We start from the raw sequence: 24,172 nt of genomic DNA on the forward strand, positions 1-24,172 counted from the left end.
ACCTGTCTATAGATTTGCCGATATTTCGATCTTTTGCCGTGCCTTCCTAGTACGGGGTCATTGGATGGTCCGTCCAAAAGGAAACAGCACCCTGTCCCGATCCGACTGTCGCACGGACCGCAGAGCATATCGACCTCTTCATTCAAGCTCCCTAACGCTCCCCACCGCATTTTGCTGCTTTACATGCAGCTCAATGGAATAACTCCGGCCGTGTCACCGTGCTCGGGGCCAATGAGCGTCATCAATTAGGTGTTCCGCACCGGTTTCTTTCTTGACGGAAGAAAAGTGATCCGTGTGGGCTGAGCTGTCTGTCCTACAGGGCCTACTCCGTACGGAGGACAAGCCCGATTTTCAGAAGCAATTGCGGATCTGACTGTGTCACTGTGCCAGAGATCTGCCATTAGTGCAGTTCTACAGCTATATAGTACAGCAGGTATGCGGAATAAAAACCCGAGAGAGCAATTCGACAGAATATCACGTGAACTCAGTGAGCCCTCTTTTTTTTTTACAGCGCAGTCTACTGTGCACCCTCATTTAACTACAAATACTAATTGTAGCAGTCTATACTGTATACACATTCATCTGAACTTTCCTCCATCTCCAGACCTGGCCAACCAAGAGGAAAGTCAAAATGGCCCCTAACCACGGGCTGCCTGAACCTGGCCCAAACTCAGAAGGACGAAGAGACATGATTGACGGAGATGAAGCATCTCAGTCTGATTCTCCTGAAGATCCTCTCCTATCCCGAAGAATAGGAATGCAATCTGAATCCGCATCGCGTGAAGAGGGTGAACTCCCGCATGAATCAATCGGTAGTGCTAGCAGTGGAGAGCGTCCTGGTAGCAACTCACCCGGACGAGGTGGGACTGCACTGGCAAGAAGACTCTACCTCTCCCATTTCCTCTCGACATGGAGCTCCCGCATGTTCGAGTTTGGCGCCGTCCTCTTCCTCGTCTCCGTCTTTCCCGAGACGCTGCTCTACACGTCCGTCTACGCCTTGGTGCGGTCCCTGGCGGTGGCCCTGCTGTCGTCGTGGCTGGGATCGCGGATCGATCGGATGAACAGGTTGACGACGATAAGGCAGTCGATTGGTATGTCCCATCTACAATATTGTATATTAATATGCATTCGGATTCATATATGCAGAGTTCTTTCGTTGGAAGAACTCATTTCTCTTCTCTTATCATGACATTCACAGAACTGATGATGTGAATCAACAGTCTGGCAGAGAATTCCCGTCGCGCTGTCTTGCTTGTGTTTTATTCTCCTCCTATCTCCAGAAAAGGATGGCAGTTCAGTCCTTGGTCCGTTGCTGTTCATCGTCGTCGTCGCTCTGGCCTGCGTGGAGAAGCTGGCGTCGGTTGCCAACACCGTGTCTGTAGAAAGGGACTGGGTGGGTGTCCTCCAGTGCTAGATATTTTATTCGAATGACGTCCAGGAAACTAACGTGGCGCTTATAGGTCGTGATCATAGCGGAAAGCCTTCAAATTCCAAGGGAAGGTATCTATCTACATCTACCTGTATTTTTATTTTGTTCGTTGGCTAATGAGAATTCAGACTTAAATGCGTCGATGCGCCGCATTGATCTCTTCTGCAAGCTTTTTGCGCCGGTGTTCATCTCCCTCGTGGACAGCTTTTCCACCAAGGTGGCGATCTGGACCGTCTTTGGGCTCAATGCGTCCTGGGTGGTGATTGAATACCTCGCAATTGCGCAGGTAAGTCATACACACTGATGACCAGATGTTAGACGATGATGCCAACGGATGGCTAATTTACGACCAGGTGTACAATGCAGTGCCTGAGCTGGCCAGAATAGACCCTCCATCATCCGGCGAAGAGGTCCCGCCGGGCGAGAGTCCGCAAGGCTCTGCGCTACAAAACAATGCAATCGTGCGCTATTTTCGAAACATGGCAGCTCCATGGCGAGACTACGTCACAAGCCCCGTCTTCCTTGCCTCGTTTGCTTTGAGCCTGCTCTATCTCACGGTGCTGTCCTTTGCGCCGCAGATGATCGCCTACTTACTCTACACCGGCTTCACCTCTCTCGAAGTCAGCTGCATGAGGATCGGGGCCGTCATCTCCGAGTTGGCCGCCACCTGGGCGGCGCCCATGGCCATGCACCGGATTGGCCCCGTCCGCGCTGGACTGTGGTTTATCAACTGGCAGTTTGGCTGCCTAGCCGCAGCCGCAGCAGGGTTCATCTTCTTCGACTCCAGCAACGCCCGTCTCGTGGCTGTCAGCCTGATCGTGGGGGTCGCGCTCAGCCGTGTGGGACTGTGGGGATTCGATCTCTCGGTGCAATATCTCGTCCAGGAGGTAAGTCAAGAGAAAGACAAGTCCAAGGATGACTGGCTCATTGATTTCTAGCAAACAAGCCCCGATGTCCGAGCCCGCTTCTCGTCCACCGAAATGGCGCTGCAGAACATGTTCGAGCTCGTCTCGTTCATGCTGACAATCATCTTCCCCCGCCCCGAGCAATTTAAGTACCCGGTCCTCATCAGCTACGGCGCCATCAGCACCGCTGCTGTCTCGTACGCGGCCTATGTGAGGAAAGAGAGAGGCCACCTCGTGCACCTGTCCAAGTTGTGTCTGGGCGGCGGTGTCGGGGGCGCAGACAAGACGCTCTTCTCTGCGTTTGCGCGCAGTCGGAGAAGGAATAATGGATATGAGGGTCTGGTGTGAGGAGTCGTCACCCGCTGTATATAATATAAGGTTTGTTTCTTCTCGAATAAAAGTTCCTTTTTTTTTGTAATAGGAAGGTCTACAAGCCGCGTATTCAGAAGACATGACGAGTATGATCTCCAATCATATAATGATGAAAAAATCCCGAAACAGCTCCCGCCGCACGCATTTCGAGTCGGCCGACGTCCTCGACTCGTCCTGTCGGCGCGTCATCTCCTCCAGCAGCAGCAGCGCCTTGTCTGCATTGGGGTGTCGCTGACCGACGGCGGCAGCAGCAGCGACAGAGGGCGGTTCTCCATTTTGATGGTGACCGTTGTCGTCGTCTGCCTCTGCCGTGGCCGCCATGCGACGCATCTGATCCATAATCCAGCGTCGTTGGGGGAGGGATCCTTCCAGGCCCGCGATGAAGAGCGGCCAGAGGAAGCTGTCTGGGAGGACGCCGCGATGGGTTGATTTCCCGGTTGTGGTTGTGGTCGTGCTGCTGCTGCTGCTGTCCAGCTCGATAGAGGCGAGTTTGATGATGCGGTCCACGGCACCGAGGACGCGGTCGGTGCGCGGGTAGATGGCAAAGGCCACGCGGTGGAGATAGATGAAGTTGGTGAGGAAGTTGGCGACGTACTGTCTGAAAGTGCGGCAGACCTGCGCCGCGATCGAAGGGGTGAGCGTATCGTGCAGCTTGTCCGGTCGCTCGTAGACGTCCAGGACCGCGGGGCGCGAGTTCCACAGCGCTTCGAGGTCGGCGCCGACTTGGTGCGCAATCTGGAGGACCTCGAACTCGTCTGTCAGCGTGCCGCGGCTGCGGTGGTGCAGGTCGATGCGGACGATGCGCCGGATGACCTGCTGCGCTTTGACGAAGAAGCGGAACACGGGGCCGACGATGGCGTCGTAGATCAAGAAGGTTGGATCGGCGAAGAGGTCGTCGACTGTCTTTTCCGCTGGTGACGGGGGCGCTTGCTTGTTGTCGGGAGGATCGGCAGTGGTTTTTTGGTTGTGCTCGTCCACGCGTGCAGACAAGTCGCCCAATTCTTCGAGCGGATCGCCCTCGCGGCCGGCAATGAGCGATTTGACGTCGAGGAGCGAAATCCACGAGACCATCAGATGGCCGAATCCTCGCCAGGATGTGGTCTTGCGGGAGAATTTCTTGAGGAGCAGATACGCGGAGTGAAGCCAGGAATTTCCGGGGCGACTCAGGTCTGGAGAGGACGCGAGCTAGATTATGGTCAGGAAAATTCAATTAGAAACAAATAAGAAAAAGAAGAGGAATTCCAGAAATAGATACCTCAGACAGCATCAACAAAAACACAGTCGCAAAGACCTTTTCGAGCGCTCTGCCGCCGATATCCTCCATTAACGAGGACTGGACATCCGCACTGGCGAGTCGATAGTACGACGGCGCCGCAGTCCATCTCCTCCCTTCCAGCCGCGATTTGTGCACGTCCGCATAGCAGTACACAGCGTTCATCAGTGCGTTCGACTCCCGCGCCAGAGCCAGCATGGCCGGGCGGACAAACTTCCACTCCACGTCGAAAGGAGCGAAGATGATGGGCGGCGCGCCGACGAGCTGGAAGTGCTGCAGTAGTTGTTCCTCGTACACGGCTTTGGAGAGGACCACCCCCATCGAATGATCGGGTGCTGGCCCTGGTCCTGGTCCTGTCGATGAGACGACACTGCTGGGCGGACTCGAGGCGGAATTGATCCCGAACGTGTGGTGGTCCAAGTTCAAGGATGCATCCTGTTGAGTTCCAGCATCACTGCTGTTGCCGTTGGCACCGTTTGTAGCCGCCAATTCCACCAGCAGAGACGCCACCGGCTCGTCGTGGGCAGTGAGCAGCGTCTCGTTGTGCAGGCCCTGCTGTCTCTGCTGCAGCTCCGACGTGATGCCTCCGATGAAGTCGTTGATATCAAACGTCGTCGTCTCTCCTGGAATTCCAGATGCATAGCCGTTTGGAATGGCATCTAGCGTTGCCGGAAGGATACCTTCTGCTGCTGAGCTGTGTCCTTCCGGCCGGAGGACCGTCTCGAAGAAGGTAGCAGCATCGGGGGAGTACGGCTGGACGGTGGCAGACAGCGGAGGGGCAACAGCAGTAGCAGCAGCGGTAGAAGCACGCTTCTTCTCGACACGCTGGCGCGTCGTCGACACTTCCAACGGGGATTTATATTGACACTGCAGCCTCAGGCGAGTGCAGTGCGCGCACACGGGCTTCGTCTCGTCGCAGCGGACCTTGCGGCGGCGGCAGGTCAGACAGCCCGTCTTCCTGCGGGGGCCAGACCTGCCCAGTCCGCGGGCCTGAACATGCAGTCGGTCAGTCAGTCAGAAGTCAGCCAGGATAAAGAAGGAGAAGAGAGACCTTCGCACCTCCATGTTGACATGGTCAATGGCTGCGCATTGGCGTGCAGCTTAGAATTGTACGAGTTGATTGATCTCAACAGTTTAGACCCCGCCCAACGGCGTTGCATGCCCCGCTTGGGAGTGGACTTTCCCTATTGGCGGACATTCGTTGACAGAGGTACCTTGCAGAAGATAGGTATAATGTCAAACAGACTGGGATACAAGAGAAAGACCTAGCTGACATATATGTAGTTAGAAAATCTGCTGGAAATTTAGATACTTGATCTTGACCGTTTTTATCAAATCCAAGTGAAGCCACGGACTAAGTACAGAAATTCATTCTTCGTTTATCCTCTTCTTTAGCGAAGATAGCATAGACCTGTACTCCATACTTTTACCCAGAAATAGCGATGTATAGTAAGGAGTATATACTGCGGTATATAGTTATAATCCTACGGATCCCACGGTCCTTGCGCCCGTTGCGTCAGCAGAATAGGATCCGCATCCTCCTGCACAAGGAGGACATCCTCATGTCGCACACCGAATTCGCCAACGAGATAGATTCCCGGCTCGGATGTGAATGCCATGCCGGGCTCGAGGATGGACCGGACGTTGCCTTTGTTCATGTAGGGGCTTTCATGGGCTGAAGATGGTCAGCACAGTCATGCGTAGGATACTCTGTGTGATGTATGTATGTACAATACTCACCCTTGATTCCAATCCCATGGCCTACACGGTGAGTGAAGGCGTCTCCGTACCCGGCTTGGGTGATGACGTCTCGAGCGGCGATGTCCACGCTGGCAGCCGTCGCATTGGCCCGTAGCTGATGCAGTGATTGTGTTTGGGCCTCAAAAACGATATCCCATACCTAGAGATAAAAGTCAGGACACAGTTCTGCATTCATAGAGGGGGGAAAGAAAACTGACGTCGAGTTTTTTCTTCAGTCCAGACGACAGATTCTTCCGATCGACGGGCTTTTCCAAGAAAGGGGGGAAGAAAGTGCGGCAGATGTCGGACGAGTAGCCATGGAGATGTGCACTAGTCGCATTCAGCTTGAATTTACTCTTTTCCAGCATCTTTAGGAATGGAAAAAAAAAGTGAAGAATGGCTAGACTTAATTCTTACCCAACATCAATCAAGACGAAAGTCTCTGCATCGAGGACCTTGGACCCGTTCGTTCCGCCGTGTGGGTTTGCTGCGTTTTCATCTACACAGTTTCCAAGTTAGTAAAAATTTCTGGATATAAGAAGAGGTTGCAACCTTTACTTACCGAACAAGACAATGTCGAAAAATGGCTCCATCCCCACGGCGCGAAGGGTATTATCCAGAACCTCTGCGATCTCGCTTTCCGTCAGGCCGTGATAGAGACCTGTATATACGGACACATCAGACAAAAGAACACCTTGGACGAAAAAGAGAGGGAGAAAATCTTCACATTTCCTCATCTGCCGCACAGCCTCAACCGTGCCCGTGTTCACCGCACGAAGAATCGCAATCTCCTCGTCGGACTTGATCTGCCGGACGGCCTCGACACGGCCCTGCAAACCGACGACGTCGAACCCTTCCTCCCCAAGACCACGCTGGATAAAGTCGCGCATCTCCTCGTCGACCATCAATCGCGGAGGTCTGTTTTCCGACGCCGCAGCCGTAAAAATGCCCGACTCCATCAACGTCGCGTAGGGATCCCAGTGCTCTTGCCACGGAATGATCTGAATGGGCTCCGAAAAGGGCATCTCCAGCAGACGGGCTCTCTCGGCCTCGAAGGACGGGCAGAGGAAGCTGGTATTTGCTGTGATGAGGCCGGTCGCGAGGTCGAGATGCGGCTGGACGATCATGAGGAATGGTCGCTCTTCCGGCTTGTCGAGGGAGTAAACATCGTATTTGTATGTACTGTACATGGTTCAGGCTTGACCTACCTCCCACACCTCCCATTCCGGCTGACTGACATTCGCATAATACTTGAACGTGTACCCGGGCTCGACGACAAACGCATCGACGCCATCCGCGACGAGGGCATTGGCCAAGCGATTGCGGCGCGCTTCATAATGCGCCACGGAGGGCGGAGCAACCCCTTGGAGGAAGTAGAGGTCGGTCTCGAGGAGATTCTGGATGGAGCATTGCTGGAAACGCTGCAGACGAGGGGATGGAGAAGACAGGGGACGAAGAGGGAGGTGCATGTGGGTGACAGAGGAAGTTGGAGATGCGATTAGACGGTTGAGGGGTAGTAAGTCCTATTCGCATAGAAATAAATCAGTTATCGAGTCGTCGATTGAAATGAGATTAATTTATCTCTTCCTTTCCTGGTAAATGGTCTACATGCTTACCCCTCTCAACGCAAAACCAAACCAGCCAAAGAGCACAACCGCAGCGCACACAGACACAAACAGACTGACCAAATTCCTCGTCTTGTGCGGTTTCCACTGCTCAAATGGGCCTTCTTGTCGATTGCGAAGAGGTAGCGCTGAATACTCGTTCTTGCTGAATAGCACCATGATGGTGACCAGCGTAGCTATTGCTTATTGCCCTCACTTTTTTTTTTTAATTCTCAGAAAGAGGGTACTTAGACCATATATATAGGTCAAGTCGGAGATGCATGACCGTATTTAGACTCGCCAGCCGTGGTTATCTTCTCTACTAGTCCTTGTTGAGCTTCCCGCATGACGCATCGATCAGCGCTGATAAGATAACGATGCAACATGCCACTTTTCGTATAACAACTTATGTACAGATTAAACTACCTATTTACACGTTAAAACTGCTTCACCGTCCGCGTGAACCGCGGAGGCTTGCGCATGAATTTCTCCGGCTCGTCTCGCGCCCCCGGCTTCCAGTAGTCGTACTCCATCCACGCGTTCTCCGGCATCTGCTCCTCCGTCGCCTCGATGAAGTCGCCCAGGTCTGGGTTCAGCGGGATGACGCCCGTCTCCAGCACGTACTGATCCCACAGCTTCAGCAGCTGCTTCAACCGCTCCGGTTCCTTTTCGGCCAGGTCGTCGACTTCGCCCGGATCGCGCGCCAGGTTGTACAGCTGCCACCGTTCCGGCCCCTTGGGCTTCGGGATGTAGACAATCTTCCAGTCTCCATACCGCAGGGCCGCCCGTCCACACGTCTCCCAGCCCTGGATGAAATCCTTCTCGTGGATCCGATCCGCCTTGCCGGTGGCCCAGGGGTAGAAACTCTTCCCCCGCATGGGAACCACCTCGCGGCCCTGATACGTTGGGGCGGGATGCTGCACACCGGCCATCTCGAGAATCGTCGGCGCCAGGTCCATCACCGTCGTAAACTGATCCGTGATCCCCTTGGCATGCTCGGCCACCTCCACACTCTTAGGGAACCGGGCCAGGAAGGGGACGCGCACCCCTCCCTCCGTCGTGTACGCTTTGTACAGGCGCGAGGGCGCTGTCGCCGCCTGGGCCCAGCGCGGACCGTACCAGATGAACGAGTTGTAATTGCCCAGGTTCTCGAGGCTGTTGTCGTAGTACTTTTGCAGATGGGGCAGCACCCCGCTCTGCACCAGGGGATAAGCCTCGTAGGCCGCGCCCTCGGCGCCGTTGTCGGACATGAAGCAGACAAACGTGTTATCCAGCTCGTCAATGCTCTCAAGATAATCAACCACTTTGCCTACGTTGGCATCGATACACTCGACCATGCCCGCATAGACCTCCATGGCCCTCGACGACTTCTGCTTCTCCTCCGGAGTGTAGTCCTTCCACTCCTTGACCTCGTCGGCGACGACTGGGTGTGGTTTGACGTCGTCCCTGATCATGCCCAGCTCCTTCAGGCGCTGGAGACGCTTCTCGCGGAGAACGTCCGGACCCTCATCGTACATGCCACGGTAATGGTCGATATATTCCCGGGGCGCTTGCAGGGGCCAGTGGGGCGCGGTGAAGGGCAGATAGGCGAAGAAGGGCTGTTCCTTTCTGTCCGAGTTGTGCCAATCCTTCAGATACTGGAGCATCTTGTCCCCGTAGCCGTTGGACGAGTACCAGCCCTCGGGGAGCTTCCTTGACGTAGTGGTCATCCTCCATGTGGAGGGCGATGTAGCTGGCCTCGATGAAGGTGGGCGTCTCGTCGTTGTCTCGCAGCTGGGCTCGGAAGCCGTAGTGGTTGGAGCAGGCGGGCAGGTGGGCGAACGACCGGTCGAAGCCGCGCTTGCAGGGGGCGCGCTCCGGGGTGAGGCCCAGATGCCACTTGCCGGACATGAGGGTGTGGTAGCCGGCGTCGCGCAGCAGCTCCGGCAGGGCGACGACGCGCTCGTTGAGGTAGCCTTCGTAGCCGGGCATCCCCCGCTGCGGCGCGGTGCTCATCTGCGAGCCCTTGGGGCCGTTCTGGCCGGAGATGTTGGTCCATTCGATCAAGTTTCCCAGGCCGGCGATGTGGTGGTCGGTGCCGGTCATGATCATGGCACGAGTTGGGCTTGCATTGTCAGTAGTGACCATCTGACATCGGTGGGTACACTCACGAGCAAGCCGCAGCGGCGTGGAAATCAGTGAACCGGATGCCTCCATTGAGGGCGAGCTTGTCGATGTTTGGCGTTCGAATCTCGCTGCCAAAGCATCCAATGTCAGAGAAGCCCAGGTCGTCGGCGACGATGAGCAGAAAGTTGGGCCGTTTTGCGGGAGCCATGGTCTTTGAATCAACAGCCGTATTTGGAAAGTACAGAGCAGATGGGATGGTCCGATCGAGATCACAACAGTTCTCCCGCTACAGGAGGCTGCTCACGACGAAGAATTAAATAAAGCAGATTCACGCGCCCTCATCCCATCTTTATACCCTCCTCCCCCTCCCTGCTTCATTCCTCTCTGTCGTTGCATCCGCGTCGTTGTCCTCGTCCGTATTGGTCGATGCAAGCTAGGGCTTAGGGTTGTCGGCCGTCGCCTGTCGGCTGTCGGCTAGTCGACGCCATCGGGAGTGCTTAGGTAAGTGGCGCCAGCTCTCGATCGAGTACAAGCACGCATATCTGGAGACCATCACAGAGGAGAATTAGAATACCGAATTCGCAGCAGCAAATGCTTTCTCAGGACTACATGTCTGTGCATTGTCCCTGACAAAACCATCAACCTTCCTCTATGCATGCCCTCAGAACAATGATATCTCGACATCCCCAAAGCGGCCGTCTCTTGCGTCATTTCCCCACAGTCTTGCGCCGCTGGTCATGCCCCAGCAATCCGCGCGTCCTGATTGGCCAGTCTCCTCGCCTGTGGGGTCTCCGCCCGTCGGCCGTCGGCTACGCTACCGCATCTGGTAAGTTGAGGATCTCGACGACGTACCCCGTCTGGCTGTACTGTAACGAGGTTAGCTGCTCGCTAATACTATGCTCATCGAATGAGAAGAATAACAATATACTCTTGTGATAACAATATTACTCCGGAATAGATGGACTACGATAAAACTGGGATTTTCTTCTGCGACTGCTACCTACCTACCTAATGCATGGCCTCGTCTGCCTGGCCAATCACCGCTGCCTGGGAGGCATTTACCTAACGGAGGGATTGTCCAGCACATTCATACCTACCTGACTTCCTTCCTTGCATTCATTTTATTGACAAGAACTGACAAGCTACCTAATGTGCTTATCACAGAAATCCTCAGCAGGGACCTCAAAAGACATATCTACAGTACATAGATACCCGTATCTCGACATGTCATCGACCTAGATAGAGCCATGTGAGTTCCGCAAGGAGGGGGGTATCTGTACAGGACTCGACTTCTTCCCGCACATCGACCATGGCCAGCCACAACAGTGATCTGGACGATCACATCTCGAGCTTGACGCCTCTGCTGGAAAGGCCTTCTTCTGCGGAGAAGAAGAAGTCCTCTTTCCAGGCTCACGTCCGCCTCTACTGGCTGGCGATGGTGCTGTGCTGCGGGGCAGTGCTATTTGGCTACGATTCAGGCTTGATTGGTGTGTCATACAATCTATATAATGACACTCTTGTATACTGATTTCCCAGGCGGCGTCTTGACATTCGATTCCTTCCACCACGACTTCCGCTACGGCCCCTCCGACGAGACCTCCGTCAGCGCCATCTCCGTCGGCATCCAGCAGGTCGGTGCCCTCGTGGGCTGCTTCGCCATCTGGCCCGTCAACAACCGCCACGGCCGACGCGTAGCCATTGTCGTTTGCTCGCTGGTTTCTGCCTGGGAGTCGTCCTGGAGGTCGTCAACCTGCACTCCCTGGGAGTGTTCTACCTGGGTCGAGTCATCTGCGGCCTCGGGGTCGGGGGCTCGTCGAGCGTGATCCCCATCTATCTCTCCGAGATGGCGCCCAAGGAGATCCGCGGCAGGCTGGGTAGCTGCTACCAGTTCATGTTCACGATCGGCATCCTCATCTCGTACTGGATCGACTACGCGATGAAGTTCATCCCCTCTGGACCCGCGCAGTGGCAGATTCCCATCGCGCTCCAGCTCGTGCCCGGCGGGCTCATGGGTCTGGGCGTGCTGACGCTGGAGGAGAGCGTCCGGTGGCTGGTGTCCAAGGGCCAGCACGAGCAGGCCCGACGGAGCCTGGAATGGATCCGGGCGAGCTCCGACAAGACGGTCGTCGACGAACTGGCCGAGATCCGGGCCGGGATCGAGGACGAGCGCCGGGCCCGCGCCGGCTTCTCGGTACACGAGCTCCTCGAGGGCCCCAACGCGCACCGCATCCTGCTCGCGGTCGGCATCTTCCTGGCCCAGCAGTCGACGGGGGCCACGGCGCTGGCGTACTTTGGCCCGCAGTTCTTCTCGATGGTCGTGGGGGCGGGCAATCAGAATCAGAACCATAACCAGAACCAGAACCTGAGTCTCCTGCTAACGGGGATCTTTGGCGTCATCAAGGTGCTGTCCTGCGGAGCTTTCATTCTGTTCATCTCCGACCGCTTCGGCCGGAAGACATTGCTGCTGGCGGGCGCAGGTTTTATGGCAGTCTGCATGGTCATGACCGCAGCGATGGTCAAGACGACGACCACCACCTCCTCCACAGACGAAAGTCACCAAATACCACAAATAACAACAGCAGCAGCCACAGTAGCAGCAGCAGCAGCAGCAACACCAACACCAAAATCCATCCTCACCATCGCCCTCATCTATCTCAACATCATCGCCTTCAACCTCTCCTGGGGCCCGCTCCCCTGGCCATACGTATCAGAGATATTCCCGACACGAATCCGCGAACCAGGCGTGGCATTCGGGGTCGGCGCGCAATGGCTCTTCAACCTGCTGTGGTCATCGGGAACGCCGTACCTATTAGCGGGTCTAGGAGGAGGTGGTGGTGGTGAAAGTGGAGGAAAGGGGTGGGCGACATTCCTCCTCTTCGGAATCCTGGACATCTTCATCCTAGGGTTTGTGTCGTGCTGTCTGAAGGAGACGAATCGGAAGACGTTGGAGGAGATTAATGCGATGTTTTGATTGACCCTCGTCTTAGGGAAAAGATACTACTCCTACTCCTACTCCTACGAAAGAAGATGAAGGATAATATAAATATAAATATATATAAATGATGACATGCTGTACCACTGTACAGTACAGTTTTGCTTGATATCTATTAGAACAAACAAAAATACCCACATACCATATACAGAGAACTACTATTCAGACTACACACAGAATAGGATATTGGCCGCGTCAAGTTCTTTCGTCTTATTACACTGTCGAAATTTGTAATCCGCGCACTTCATGTGGGTATGATGCTTGCGATAGATTACGATCGCTTGGATTTAATTGATCTGTTCATTCGACTACAGGTCTCAATTCCTCCAGACTTGCGACACACTAGTGACTACCATTACTAGGTACAAGCCACATATAAGCACTTTTGTAAACCCTAACAGCAATCCCTCTGCAGCGCTTTTCAACAGCGCATCATTCCGAAAGACAAACACGCACAACCACCAGAGTTGTTCCAAACAAACTTGCGCCCTTGTGAACGCCGGACATCAGGTCATGCAGTATAGCAGGTTGAAAGACCATATCAACCAGATCAGTCCCAAGCATAGAAACGCCGCAATCATCCACCCACAAAATCATCTACCAATTAAAAATAATAGAGTATATTGTAAGAAAAAAAATTAAGAGGACAGAGAGAGAGAGAGCGAGAGACGGAGAAAGGGGATGATGTGAGATGCGAGATGGAAACCTGTTCCACTCCTGACTCACACATTGATGAGATCGTCGAAATTGTCGTCTGCCGAAAACGCCATCGACGCTTCCGAGTCGCGGCGGAACTGCTGCTCCAGAGATGCCGCCGATGCCGACGGATCCAGTTGCAGGGGATCGTCAAAGCCAAAGGACACACTTCCCCGCAACGAGGATGGAGAGGTGCCCGGGTCGGCGGGAGGAACGGCGGCGACGGCCGCAGCAGCAGCCGCAGCAGCAGGGTCGGTGATATCGGTAGTAGGATCGCGGATCTCCGCCGTATCGTTGTAGGTGATCTTCTTGACCATCTGCGCCAGGTGCAGTTTGATGGGCTCGTCCCCGCACTGGGCATGCTTCAAGACCTCGTTCTTGAGGCCCAGAATCTCCGATCGCAGACGAGCGATCTCGGCGACGAGCTCCTCCTTCTTGTCGGACTGTTCCTTGTACCTCGTCTCCAGCATCATGGTGTGCTCTTTCTTCTTCTGGCGACACTTGCTCGCCGCCAACCGATTCCGCTCGAGGAATTTCTCCCGCTTTGCCCTCTCTTCTTGCTTCTGGTCATCCGATTCCCCACCGCTGCTGCTGGTGTTGTTGCTCGTGGCAGGCTTGGACTCGCGAACCTTGCGCCGTTTCGAGCTTCCATTCTGCCCTGTTTGGGCCGAGTCACTGGGGCTCTTGCGCTGTCGGGTATCACTGCTGGTCGGGGTCTGCGTCTGCGTCTGCGTCGGCGTCGGCGTCTGTGTCTCATCCCACAAGTTGTTGCCGCCCATAGAGGTCATCAGGTCACCCTGCGTAGACGGCACTCTCTGGTCGTCCAGGGGTGGCGTCGGTTGCCCGTTCCGGACTTGGGAGTTTTTCAGATCGCGTTCCAGGTTGGCATTGGCGAACGTGGGCTCCGGTTTGGAGTTCCAGGCAGATAGCGACGGCGACATGGGGCTCAATCCCCAGATATGCTCGTCGTCCTGGAGGGACAGGCCCAGGAAGTCGCCCGGGAAGGCGGGGCCGGTGTCGAAGGTGGGCGGAGGAGCAGCCGTCACCGCATCGGCCGTGGTAAAGGCCGTTGCGGCGAGGGGGGATTGTTCGGCCAGCATATTGAGAGCAGACATGGGGACGGAGCGAGGAGGAAATTAAGAGAGATAAGAGCTCCGATCCGGCTTGTAGGCGAGAATTTCCAGAAGAACAATGACAGCAGCCTCTTTTGTTTTTCTGAGTCGCTTAACCCGCGTGCGACAGACTCGAGCAGGACGACTCAGAGAAAAGGGAGGGAAGAGAAAAGCATGCGGCGGCTACGGGGCGTCGGACGGCAGCTGGAGGAAGGAAGTAATTGCGGAAGAGGAGGGGAGAACATCCAAAGGAGTTCTCGAACCAGGCAGGCACGGCCGCGGCGGGCGACACGGAGGGAAACAACACAACGACCAAAGGCAGCAGGCGCGAGCCACGGGCGGGCGAAGGGGGGAACAGCTTCCAGGCAGGGGCGAGACCGCGGATGCGCGCCTCGCGGACACGGTTATGGCAGGAGCTGTCCGGACTTGGGGCAGGCAGCCGGGCAGTGGCTGGCAAGATGGGTGCACAGCTCGTGGCGCACGATCGTATGATGTTGATGTTGCACGCGGGCGGGGGGTTCCTTTGTCTTCTGGGACGAGGACGAGCTCGAGGAGGGGAGCGCAAGAGAGCAGGCGCACGTTCGAAGCAGGAGGACAGGGCGGACGGGGGGGGGCCCTTTCGTATGTAAATATCGTCGGCGCGCAGCTGGCTTTCCCATCAGCCAGGATCCCTGGGACGGAAATGTCGCAGATCCACCAACGACATGGATGCGATTATTGGGCGGGGGAGAGAAGAGGACGGAATCTGGCAAGGGGCAGGAGAGCTGGATGGAAAGCTTTGGAAGAGGACGGCCAGCATCTGCAGCATCTGTCCAGAGAGCTGCATCCGATGGCGAGGACGCAGCTCCATCGCGCAACGAGCAGCAGCCGCGCGCTCATTGGCCTGGGGCATTCCAGCGGCAGGGAAGCAGCGCAGGGGAGGGGACAGCTCGACGGAACCGGTCCACAGTGCAAGAGGTACCTAACCTGCCTCGAGGCGAGCATGGGCAGGCAGGATCTGGGCCCGCGATGCGAGTAACGAGCTACCGAGAGTCGCTGACATCACGACGGGGCCGGATCGACAGCGCCGCATGGCCGCGAACGGGGGACACGCGCCAGCAGCGGAGAAACAGGGAACGCGGCCCCGCTGGCCTCAGGCCGCAATGGGCTGCTGGTCGAGACCTCGCCAACAAAATCCGGCGGCACGAGCGGGGCCTGGCAGCGCGGCTGCGTGCCCGTGTTTCCATGGGCTTCGACGCATGATTCGAAGGCCTTAACCGCCGCGGAGCCTGTCCCGGCGCGGCAGAACAGGAAGGCGGTGGCGAGCCCGTGGTACCCGGCGCCAGGTACCTCCGCGCGCCAGTTCGCGGGGGAGTGACCTGCCGCCATGTACCGCTTGCGGCCGAACATCCCGCCCCGGCGGCCAATCGCCAGCCCGCGTCTGCCTCCGTCGGGACTGTCTTCCAGCCCTGGCCGCCCGTGATTGGCTGGGCCCGGCACCGCCGTGGCTCTGACGTGGTGGAGGATTTTGCTATCACTACCAGCACTGCACTACTATACTGTGTGCGGACTGCGATGCTCTGCCATCTGAGACATGTCTCTTTTTTCGCTGCATAATCAACCCCCGCGTATTCCCTGCCGATGTTGCTGTTAGCTGTTGGACTATAAAACCCAATTTTGGCGAGAAATCCGATCGATTCTCGAGGCCGTCTTTCGCGAACCTTCTATCGCGGTTGACACCCCTGTCTGCTTACAGTACTGAGCAGGGGGGGGTGTTCGTACGATTGGAAGATAAGCAAAGATTCCTGGCCGTGCGGGACAAGCCACATTCCGCATCCGACTCATCCTACATGTCGAACCGTCTGTCCTGCACGGATGCGGAGGAATATCTTCCCGTGCAGGATTGGAACTGAGTAGAATTATCTTAAGACAGGTTAATAATAGTACCTGAATTAATAATAGAGAAAGAACGTGCAGGTACTACAGTACAGTACCTCGACACCTACAGCTACACTTACCTACCCAGGTAACTAACAGCAAAGAAGAGCCACAATCCTCCTGATTGGCGGAACCCTCAAGCCACTTTGTCCATTGCATCCACCCGGACACCTGGACAGCTGGGTTGACAAAGTTTTCCCCATTCCGGACCTCAAGTCCAGCCAAGGAGAGGGCACAATCGTCAATTCAGCTGATGAAGAAAGGTACTCTGCCGTACTCTGCCATAGAATTCGAACGACGCACTTGCCAGGTCCCTTAGTAAGACAGTTAGGAGTATTGCACGTGAGGGGATAGCTAGCTGCAAGGAACATTACGTCATAGGGGGCCACAGCGAACTACCTAAGTGGCTTGTGCTTGTTTGTAATTAGTTGCAGGCGGGGAGTGGAACTCGTAGGTCCAGTATCTGACTTCATTGTGCAGATCGATAGTTCCGAAGTATAACATTTTTTCCCCCCTTGGACTCAGTACAAACAATTGATCAAATAATTAAACACTCGGGTTGTTTATCAGTCAATTAGTAAAGCACTACTCTCAATGGCTATGGTGGAGTCAGTATTTTGTCCGATATACAAGATTTACGTGATGTATTGGTCAATGGGTAAACTGAGTCTACTAGACGGGTACATAGATAAATGAATGAGAGACTCTACCTGTAGATAGATAGACAGATAGATAGACAAATACATAGATAATGACATGATATTTCTAAGAACCATTGAACACTTTTTTTTTGTTGGTTTATTTGTTTCTCGTAATTCTAATCATAGCACCTAGTAACTACTTAGGTAGTTAGATATCTTCCCATCTTCCTTCTTCCACCCCATCCTATCATAAACAAAGTACCAATGTACCAGTATACGAGACTCCCTAGATAGCACATATACATATAACTAGGTTGTAGATTCTCGCCTGGAAACTCTCTGGACAAGATCTTTTCTTTGCTTGTTGTTTGTGATAACCATACCGTACTTCCATACTCCCTCATTCTATCCTTTTTGTGTGTGTGTGTGTGTGTGTGTGTGTTGATTGACATCAACCCATCGACCAATTGATCAGTCGATCAATATCGCATTCGTAGCCAGGTACCTGCATGGACAGTACATACAGTACCTGTATGTGCAGAACATGTCCCTTCATAGCTAAACTAATTAATCAATTCCCACAAGACGACGCCACAACTGAGCTCGAGCTCGAACTCGAACTAGCCGCCTGCGCAGCAACAGCCGCACTACTAGCCTGTGCGGACAAAGACGACGACGACGACGAGGACGAGGACGACGAGGAGGAAGAAGAAGCAGTTTGCACGCAGGCATCTATATAGACAATCACCACAACCGAATCAGTGCATCCACACCCTCAACAAAAGACAAAACGAAACAAGCGAACGAAAGGGTGATTCATACCCTGCTGCGCCTGACACGCCGCAACCGTCAACTCCCCCTTATTCCCTCCCGCATTCGCCTGGTCCGCACAGGCATTGAACTGCACGTCGCACGAGCGCTGCAGCGCGGCGCCCAGGTTGACGAATGTGTTGCCGTTGACTTCGAAGGGGCGCTGGGGGTTGCCGGAGTTGGTGACTGGGGGTGCTGCGCCGCCTAAGGTGCCTGTGAAGGGTTGGAGGTTGTTGCTGCTGCTGCTGCTGCTGTCCCGGCGGGTGAAGGAGTTGAAGCTGTTGCGGTGGTAGATGGTGCGGGCGGATGTGAGGGCTAGGAAGAAGGGGAGGATGACGAGGATCTTCATCTTCAATTGTTTGTCAAGATGTCGATCGATCGGCTTTAATCAATTTATTGTATCGTATAACACTGGGGGTATATATAATGGAATTAACGAAGAAGAATACACACAAGTCCAATCTCAAGCAGTGGTAAAGAGTGACCAGACTCTATGCGAATGAATGCACCAGGCATGAAATGAACGAATGTAGAGGTAGTCGTAGACTGGAAAGAGAATCTCGATATCAATGACTATGACCCCAAAGCTAATGTAGATGGGTATATACACGACACCTCAAAGGTATATATATCTATAATATGGGATTCAAAAAAATACTGCAATATTCAGAATCACTCTAGGCTAGCCACATCCTTCGACTAACAGTAGCGTGATCAATTCATTAATTAGAGATGAATCCCAGGGGCGTGGTCAATGGAGTCTCTCTCACAGGTTGTGTCTAGTGTTGCTTACTTTCGTTCTAGCTAGATACAGAAATAGACATACGTCTTGTCATGTTACGTGAAAATTGTGTGGTATTTCTTTAATTTCCTGGTTTCAGACTCGAGCTTATGCTTGACTCCAAGGTGAGACATCCCTGCAACGGCGGCTGTCTCGAATCTGTTCCTGACTTCCATTGCTATTCTCTGCTTCTCACTAACTGGTCTATCTACTTCCCATATCCTGAGCCTGCCGGAAAGCCAAAAATCTCCCACACTCGCAGCTGCCGACTTACCCCCCGCCAGTTCTCAATCAGCATCTTTGTCACCCGCACCGTCTCGTCTTCCCTCCCTTCCTCCATCGTGTCCTCCTCAAACCCCGTAAGCAAAGGCCCAAACACTCGCCCAAGCCTCTCCCGGTCCAGCAACCCTGTCAGGCTCCCCGACTGACCCCGTACTCCCCTCCTGTGTCGGTGCAGCTCAACTATGCGCTCCGTCTCATGCACGAGCAGCGCACACAGCCCAAACACGGCACAGATCAGCTCCAGCTGCATGTCGCTCGTCAGCGCCAAAATCGCTAGTGCAATCGCCTTGATCCTGGCTGATGCTGCTGACGAGACGCCAGCCAACGGGTTTTCCGACCGTCCCACTTCCTGATCCGAAAACTCACGTTCACAGATATCCACCAGAGTTCGGTACAGGCGCACCGATCCCAAGATGCCTCCTGGCAACCCTGCTAGCAGCTGCTTGAAGACACATGCCACACTGAGAGCGTGGAATCGGCCCCGCAAGAACGCTTCAGACTCAGACCCCAGTGCCTCGCATGGGAGCTCACTTCCTCTCAACGTAATATCTACTTTCTCTTTCGCTCTCTCTGCCGACAACACTTGGTTCGCAAAGTGATCATATACCCGGACCGCTACTCGCAGATCCCCCGAGTCAAAAAAGACGTGCCGTGTCTTGGATGCTAATATGAGTGTTATTTTTCACGTCTTTGAAAACCCAGGGTCCATGTTAACTCACCATGGCTTTTCAGGTAGGATATCGTCGCCACGATACAAGTCGGCAGCCTGAGGGTCGCCGGGGCAAAGTCCGCAGGAAACGTGAGAAAACTACACCCGCCCAATCGAGCCAGCGTTTCCAGACTTCTGCCCCGGAGCGAATCCATCTGATAATACCGACTTGACAAGCTGGCAAACGTCTTCATTCGCCGTAAACCTAGCCCGCTTCGACTCCGTGTATGTCCTAAACGAAAACTGGATCGCATGCTCCGGATCTTGCGAAGTATGTTATCTTTATATTTGCTGGACTTTTCTGAAGCGGTAACCCGGGGATTGCCTGGACCACCATCAACGATCATAAGCCGTTAGTTGCGAAGCAGCTTACTTACTGACGACGGATACACTATTTTCTCTCAAAACCAGTGGGTACAGCCTGAGGCTGGAGGCAAGTCTGTTGAATTCACGCGCAGCCCTCTGTTGACGATATTGTCCCGACTGCGTGCTGACATCGGAGAACAATCGCTGAGAGAGTGTCTCCAGAGACAGATTGGATTTAGGTGGCGGCGATCGTTGGTAGATCATTTGGCTGCTTGACCTTTGAGACGGGTGAGTGGACAGAGTAACGTCGTGGGAACTGAAATCGTCACTGTATACTGAACTTGAGACCCTGGGAGGATGCGCGTGCAAATCCGGTTCGTAAGACCTCGATACTGTTGCTGGCTTCGGGTCCTCAAACTCATTCGGATATATATAGTTACTGTCTACTGTCGTTATTGGGCTGCTAACACGCCTGGACGGTCGGCGACAGACCGTCATTGTGGTCTTATCCGAAGACTCGGACAGAACAGTCTTGTCGCTAACCTTCCTTGGATCAGACGGTTCTCTCGGACTGCTTGTTCGTATAGCCGACTCGTTGACGGCAGCCATGCGAGGAGCCCATGGATCGTCGAGAATTTTGGGAGCATCAGCGGGTACTCGATCTTGTGTATCGCCAGCAGCAACTGCAGCGGCCGTGCTTTGAGCCTGTTTCCCTTCTTCGTCGAGAGAAGACTGTCTCAGCGTTGACTTCCCGTGGCGGAGGAACCTCTTAACCGCTGCAAGTCCTCTGGAGCTCTTATGCCGCAGACGAGCCCTCCTGGACGTACCGGAGCGTGAGGAAGGCATTCCATCTGTTTCAGTGGACGCTACCTGTGGAGTTTCCGGATTCTTGGACGTCGCCGTGATGTATCGATCCAATCCATGATTCTCAAAGGCCTCGTTGTTATCCGTAACACCATCAATTGCGTCTTCAAGAGAGCTCACAGCCTGCTCTTCGCTGCCAGATCTGAGATTGGATGAATCACGTTCTTGTCCGAGGAGACTTCTGGCGAGTTCGACATCCAAGGGCTTTGGCAAGTCTTGATGTGCTTCTTTCTCCAGCGTCTGCGGAGTGAGAGGGACGATATCCGACCGGCGAGGAGAACTTGCTGCCCGCGACCGTGACCATGTGGCAGCCGGAGCTTTATCGCCGCTCTTTGCTGATGGAAAGAACAAAAGACCGTCAAGAAAACCCATTGTTGCTCGTATTAGCAAGCTCTTCGATCGCAGGAGTGGTTGAAATGACTCCAGAATTCTGCTGGACTATATCTAACCCTGAGTGGCTTTTGTTTTCATCGCTCTGTGTCGTACATCCGAAGAGAACTGTTGAAGTAGTGCCTTTGGGATGGAGGTCAGCAGCGCAGGGCAGGTGCTCTGCGGCCGCAATGAACCTCCGCTCTTTCCTGCTTGAGATCAGCCCGCAGTTGACTTCAATAGTCGGAAATTTCAAAGCCCTAAATCACATGAGACTAACTTTGAACAGCACAGAAAGTGTCCCAATCAAAAAAAGAGGCTGAAAATTCATCAAGTCATCTCTATCTGTCATGAGAAAAAGTATCCCAAACCTCGCCCTGCCACTTAACAGCAACAGCATCGCCAAGTGGCCGGCGAACCGAAGTGAATAAACAATTTACCTTTTAGCATTACAACATGCGGAAAGCCGAAAAAGAAAAAAAAATCAGACCAAAACCCTCCTGTTCGCCGATACACCATGCACGGGTCTCCCAACTCCGATCCTTTTAAACGCCTATTCTCATGCACAGAAACCTTTCATTTATCTCTTTACCACTCTTCATTCTCGCCTTCGAGAAGAATATACTGCAGAATATCACTCAGCGTGAGAACACCGATGAGGCGGAAGTGGTCATCAACCACAATCAACCGGTGAACCCGAGACTTGCGGATGGTGTCAAAAATGGTGTCAAGGCCATCGTTAATCGAGCAGGTATAAATTCCAGGAAAGTCCTTCCAGCGGTGTAAGTAGGAGCCTGAATGGGAATACGGAATCGCGATAACTTACAGGTGAGCGCTTCTTCAACGCCTCTCCTACGCTAAGGTTCAAGTCATCATACACGCCGCCTTTGATCAGCGTGATCACATCGACCGCTTCAAAAACATTGTATACGATGCCTGGAGAAAACAAAATAAGTCTCATTACGATCACAGCCACGACGGGTCCTGTATTTCCTACCTTCTGAGTTTACGATTGGTACGCTGGATATACTGCGCTCGACGAGCTTGTGAATCACGTCAATGACGGGTGTGTCCATGGATGCCGTTACGATGTCATGATAGGTACCCAGCCGGATCTCTTTCAAGGGCTTCCGCAGCTTCTGCGTTTCCCCAACGTTGACCGCCACGAACTTGAGAATTCGGTATTGAGTGACGACGCTGACTACCAGCTGTCGATCGGTCTGACTGTCGTTCGATACAAGAGGTATTCTCCGAGCGCGGGACGAGAGCATTCGGCGACAAGCTTCATAGAGCGGCCGTTCCGGATCGATGGAGATGGTTTCAGGAGGGGCTACACCCAGTGCCTTTTCCACGTCTGTCGTGTTCCATTTCCGTTAGCTTGTATCTGGAATGCGGCTGGTGTGCAGTGTGTCTAGGACAGGGTCTGTACCTCGCAGGCTGTTGAGGCGGAACTGGTCAATCTGGTCCAAGGCTGCGGGGTTCTGAAAGTAGTATTGGATGACATTGATGTAGTCGGATGTTGTTAGAAGACCAGCGAAAGTGGATGTAGAGTCATCCCATAACGGGGCGGAGACAATTCCTGCAGCCGCGCAGAACAACAGTCAGTAAGAAGCACTCGTGTATCGCGTTGGATAGACAGGACTTGCCATTCTGGATGAGGATATTTAAGCTCTCTTTGACGGAGAGCGAGGTATCGAACATGATCAAGCGGAAGCTGAGCGGGAGGACATCGTAACTCGTTCGAACTTTGAGGAAATTGCGAATTGCTCGCTGCGAAGCAGGAGGAGCAGAAAACCGTCAGTCAATGTCTCCTTTTGGATGCTTTTCTCATGGCCGATCATAACGATCATAAGCAATGCCCCATTGTCGAATGGATGTAGACGGCAATTCACACGTGTTGCGCAAACCCCGCCAGAGAACCCCGCGAAGGGGCTTTCAGAAGCGCCAACAGCAAACGAGAGCGAGCACGCAAACGCTGGGTAGACCAAAAAAAAGATCACATAACGCAACTTACCAAGCCCAATCGCTCGTCCCTGTCAATCGCCCTCTCGGGCTGCACAGGCGTCATTGGATGAGAAAGGCCTCGGGGCCGCAGGTAAGAGGCCGGCTGCACAAAACCCCCCTCGTGACCAGCTGGGGCGACGACACCAGCAGCGCGGGAGCGGTTGGAAACCTTCCCACCGCTGCTGCTGCTGCTGCTGTTGCTGCGGCCGACGGGGGCGTTGTCTTTGTCGTCGTCGTGGTGGTGGTCCAGGGCGGTGCCGTCCGGGGCAGCAGCAGCGCTGGCTCCGTCCGTGGGGGTGTGTGGTCGACAGTTCACAGACTCTTCGTCCGCCATGGTCGGGTTGCGAGGATGGAACAAGCCCACGCCGATGATGGGAGCCGCATGAAGAGGGGCGGCACTGGCGCTGGCAGCTCTACTAGTCTCGGACTCGGACGCGGGGGGTGAAGGTAGAGAGAGACGCTTGCGGCTGGGCCGGAGCCGTGGATTGGATGCCCACCGCCCGCTGCCTTAAGAGTTCTCATTTCCGCTGCTGCAGTCCCCGGTATGCAGCACAGGATGCGCTTCAGGAACAGCAAATGCGATGCGGCACTGAAGAAATTCTTCGCGAGCAGTGGTCGAGACGCCTCACGACAGCAGACACGAGAGCCTCTGATAGATAAGATACGGTACCAGGCAGTGCCAAAGATGCCGCTGTTTCGGCAGTGTACTTCACTACAGGTCTGCTGAGCAGAATCTGCTGAGCAAAAGGAGGTGGGCTGTGCCACCTCGAGTAAATGACAGTCATCTACTTCGTACACTTCGGCTTCAGCAGGTCCTGAGAACAATAGACAACCTGCAGAGAACCTGGCTGGGTTGGCTGAATTCAACTCGACTCCAACTGACATCCAAATCAGCACAGCCTGTTGCTTGTCGAATTTTTTGACCTCTTTCCCTCTCCCCGCCGATCTTCAGCTAGCCCCACACGTGATGTGACGGCTATACAATCACGGCTGTGAGACCGGAAGAGCAGAAAAACGACAAGCAAAGGAATCAATTACCAATTGCTTCAATTTTGTGTGCTATTATGTAGCCATAAGTGGCGACTCAGTCGATGATAAATCTATCGCTAGTCTAATCGCCATATGCCTTTCAAGCCAGATCAATAATACAGTTACTCCTGTTATCAACAAAGCTTGGAAGTTAGGAACCCGAGCTCTTATTCACGAAAAAAAAAACCCCAAGAAATCTAGGAAATCTGTTCTAAATAAAAATGAACCCGC

General features: G+C 54.1%; 8 protein-coding genes across 8 annotated transcripts; 1 reads left to right on the top strand and 7 right to left on the bottom strand.

Annotated features, from left to right (window-relative positions):
* Positions 1 to 631: 631 nt before the first annotated feature.
* Positions 632 to 2,682, top strand: T310_3217 (Iron-regulated transporter; the record flags this gene model as incomplete). The annotated part of the gene is made up of 6 exons (XM_013473918.1): positions 632 to 1,091; positions 1,221 to 1,393; positions 1,461 to 1,500; positions 1,558 to 1,715; positions 1,783 to 2,316; positions 2,368 to 2,682. The coding sequence occupies 6 exons, from the start codon at positions 632 to 634 to the stop codon at positions 2,680 to 2,682; spliced, it is 1,680 nt and encodes a 559-aa protein (XP_013329372.1).
* A 123-nt stretch (positions 2,683 to 2,805) lies between these two features.
* T310_3218 (uncharacterized protein) lies at positions 2,806 to 5,044 on the bottom strand (the record flags this gene model as incomplete). Its single annotated transcript, XM_013473919.1, has 3 exons — positions 2,806 to 3,891; positions 3,962 to 4,969; positions 5,039 to 5,044. The coding sequence occupies 3 exons, from the start codon at positions 5,042 to 5,044 to the stop codon at positions 2,806 to 2,808; spliced, it is 2,100 nt and encodes a 699-aa protein (XP_013329373.1).
* A 419-nt stretch (positions 5,045 to 5,463) lies between these two features.
* On the bottom strand, positions 5,464 to 7,503 carry T310_3219 (Xaa-Pro aminopeptidase; the record flags this gene model as incomplete). The annotated part of the gene is made up of 7 exons (XM_013473920.1): positions 5,464 to 5,654; positions 5,720 to 5,879; positions 5,938 to 6,049; positions 6,137 to 6,218; positions 6,282 to 6,867; positions 6,928 to 7,242; positions 7,336 to 7,503. 7 exons carry the CDS (start codon positions 7,501 to 7,503, stop codon positions 5,464 to 5,466), a joined length of 1,614 nt encoding a protein of 537 aa, XP_013329374.1.
* A 257-nt stretch (positions 7,504 to 7,760) lies between these two features.
* On the bottom strand, positions 7,761 to 9,637 carry T310_3220 (Arylsulfatase; the record flags this gene model as incomplete). Its single annotated transcript, XM_013473921.1, has 3 exons — positions 7,761 to 9,096; positions 9,146 to 9,427; positions 9,474 to 9,637. The coding sequence occupies 3 exons, from the start codon at positions 9,635 to 9,637 to the stop codon at positions 7,761 to 7,763; spliced, it is 1,782 nt and encodes a 593-aa protein (XP_013329375.1).
* A 1,368-nt stretch (positions 9,638 to 11,005) lies between these two features.
* Positions 11,006 to 11,776, bottom strand: T310_3221 (uncharacterized protein; the record flags this gene model as incomplete). Its single annotated transcript, XM_013473922.1, has 1 exon — positions 11,006 to 11,776. One exon carries the CDS (start codon positions 11,774 to 11,776, stop codon positions 11,006 to 11,008), a length of 771 nt encoding a protein of 256 aa, XP_013329376.1.
* A 945-nt stretch (positions 11,777 to 12,721) lies between these two features.
* On the bottom strand, positions 12,722 to 14,232 carry T310_3222 (BZIP transcription factor (Atf21); the record flags this gene model as incomplete). The annotated part of the gene is made up of 3 exons (XM_013473923.1): positions 12,722 to 12,763; positions 12,878 to 13,018; positions 13,150 to 14,232. The coding sequence occupies 3 exons, from the start codon at positions 14,230 to 14,232 to the stop codon at positions 12,722 to 12,724; spliced, it is 1,266 nt and encodes a 421-aa protein (XP_013329377.1).
* Positions 14,233 to 17,358: 3,126 nt separating this feature from the next.
* On the bottom strand, positions 17,359 to 20,911 carry T310_3223 (uncharacterized protein; the record flags this gene model as incomplete). Its single annotated transcript, XM_013473924.1, has 6 exons — positions 17,359 to 17,519; positions 17,610 to 17,979; positions 18,051 to 18,170; positions 18,653 to 19,323; positions 19,380 to 19,694; positions 19,747 to 20,911. The coding sequence occupies 6 exons, from the start codon at positions 20,909 to 20,911 to the stop codon at positions 17,359 to 17,361; spliced, it is 2,802 nt and encodes a 933-aa protein (XP_013329378.1).
* Positions 20,912 to 21,496: 585 nt separating this feature from the next.
* On the bottom strand, positions 21,497 to 23,246 carry T310_3224 (Nuclear protein SNF4; the record flags this gene model as incomplete). Its single annotated transcript, XM_013473925.1, has 4 exons — positions 21,497 to 21,679; positions 21,735 to 21,844; positions 21,906 to 22,251; positions 22,923 to 23,246. 4 exons carry the CDS (start codon positions 23,244 to 23,246, stop codon positions 21,497 to 21,499), a joined length of 963 nt encoding a protein of 320 aa, XP_013329379.1.
* Between the last annotated feature and the right edge of the window lie 926 nt (positions 23,247 to 24,172).

This window comes from Rasamsonia emersonii (genome assembly GCF_000968595.1).
Source record: "Rasamsonia emersonii CBS 393.64 chromosome Unknown ctg1118621760057, whole genome shotgun sequence".
NCBI classification, from domain to species: domain Eukaryota; kingdom Fungi; phylum Ascomycota; class Eurotiomycetes; order Eurotiales; family Trichocomaceae; genus Rasamsonia; species Rasamsonia emersonii.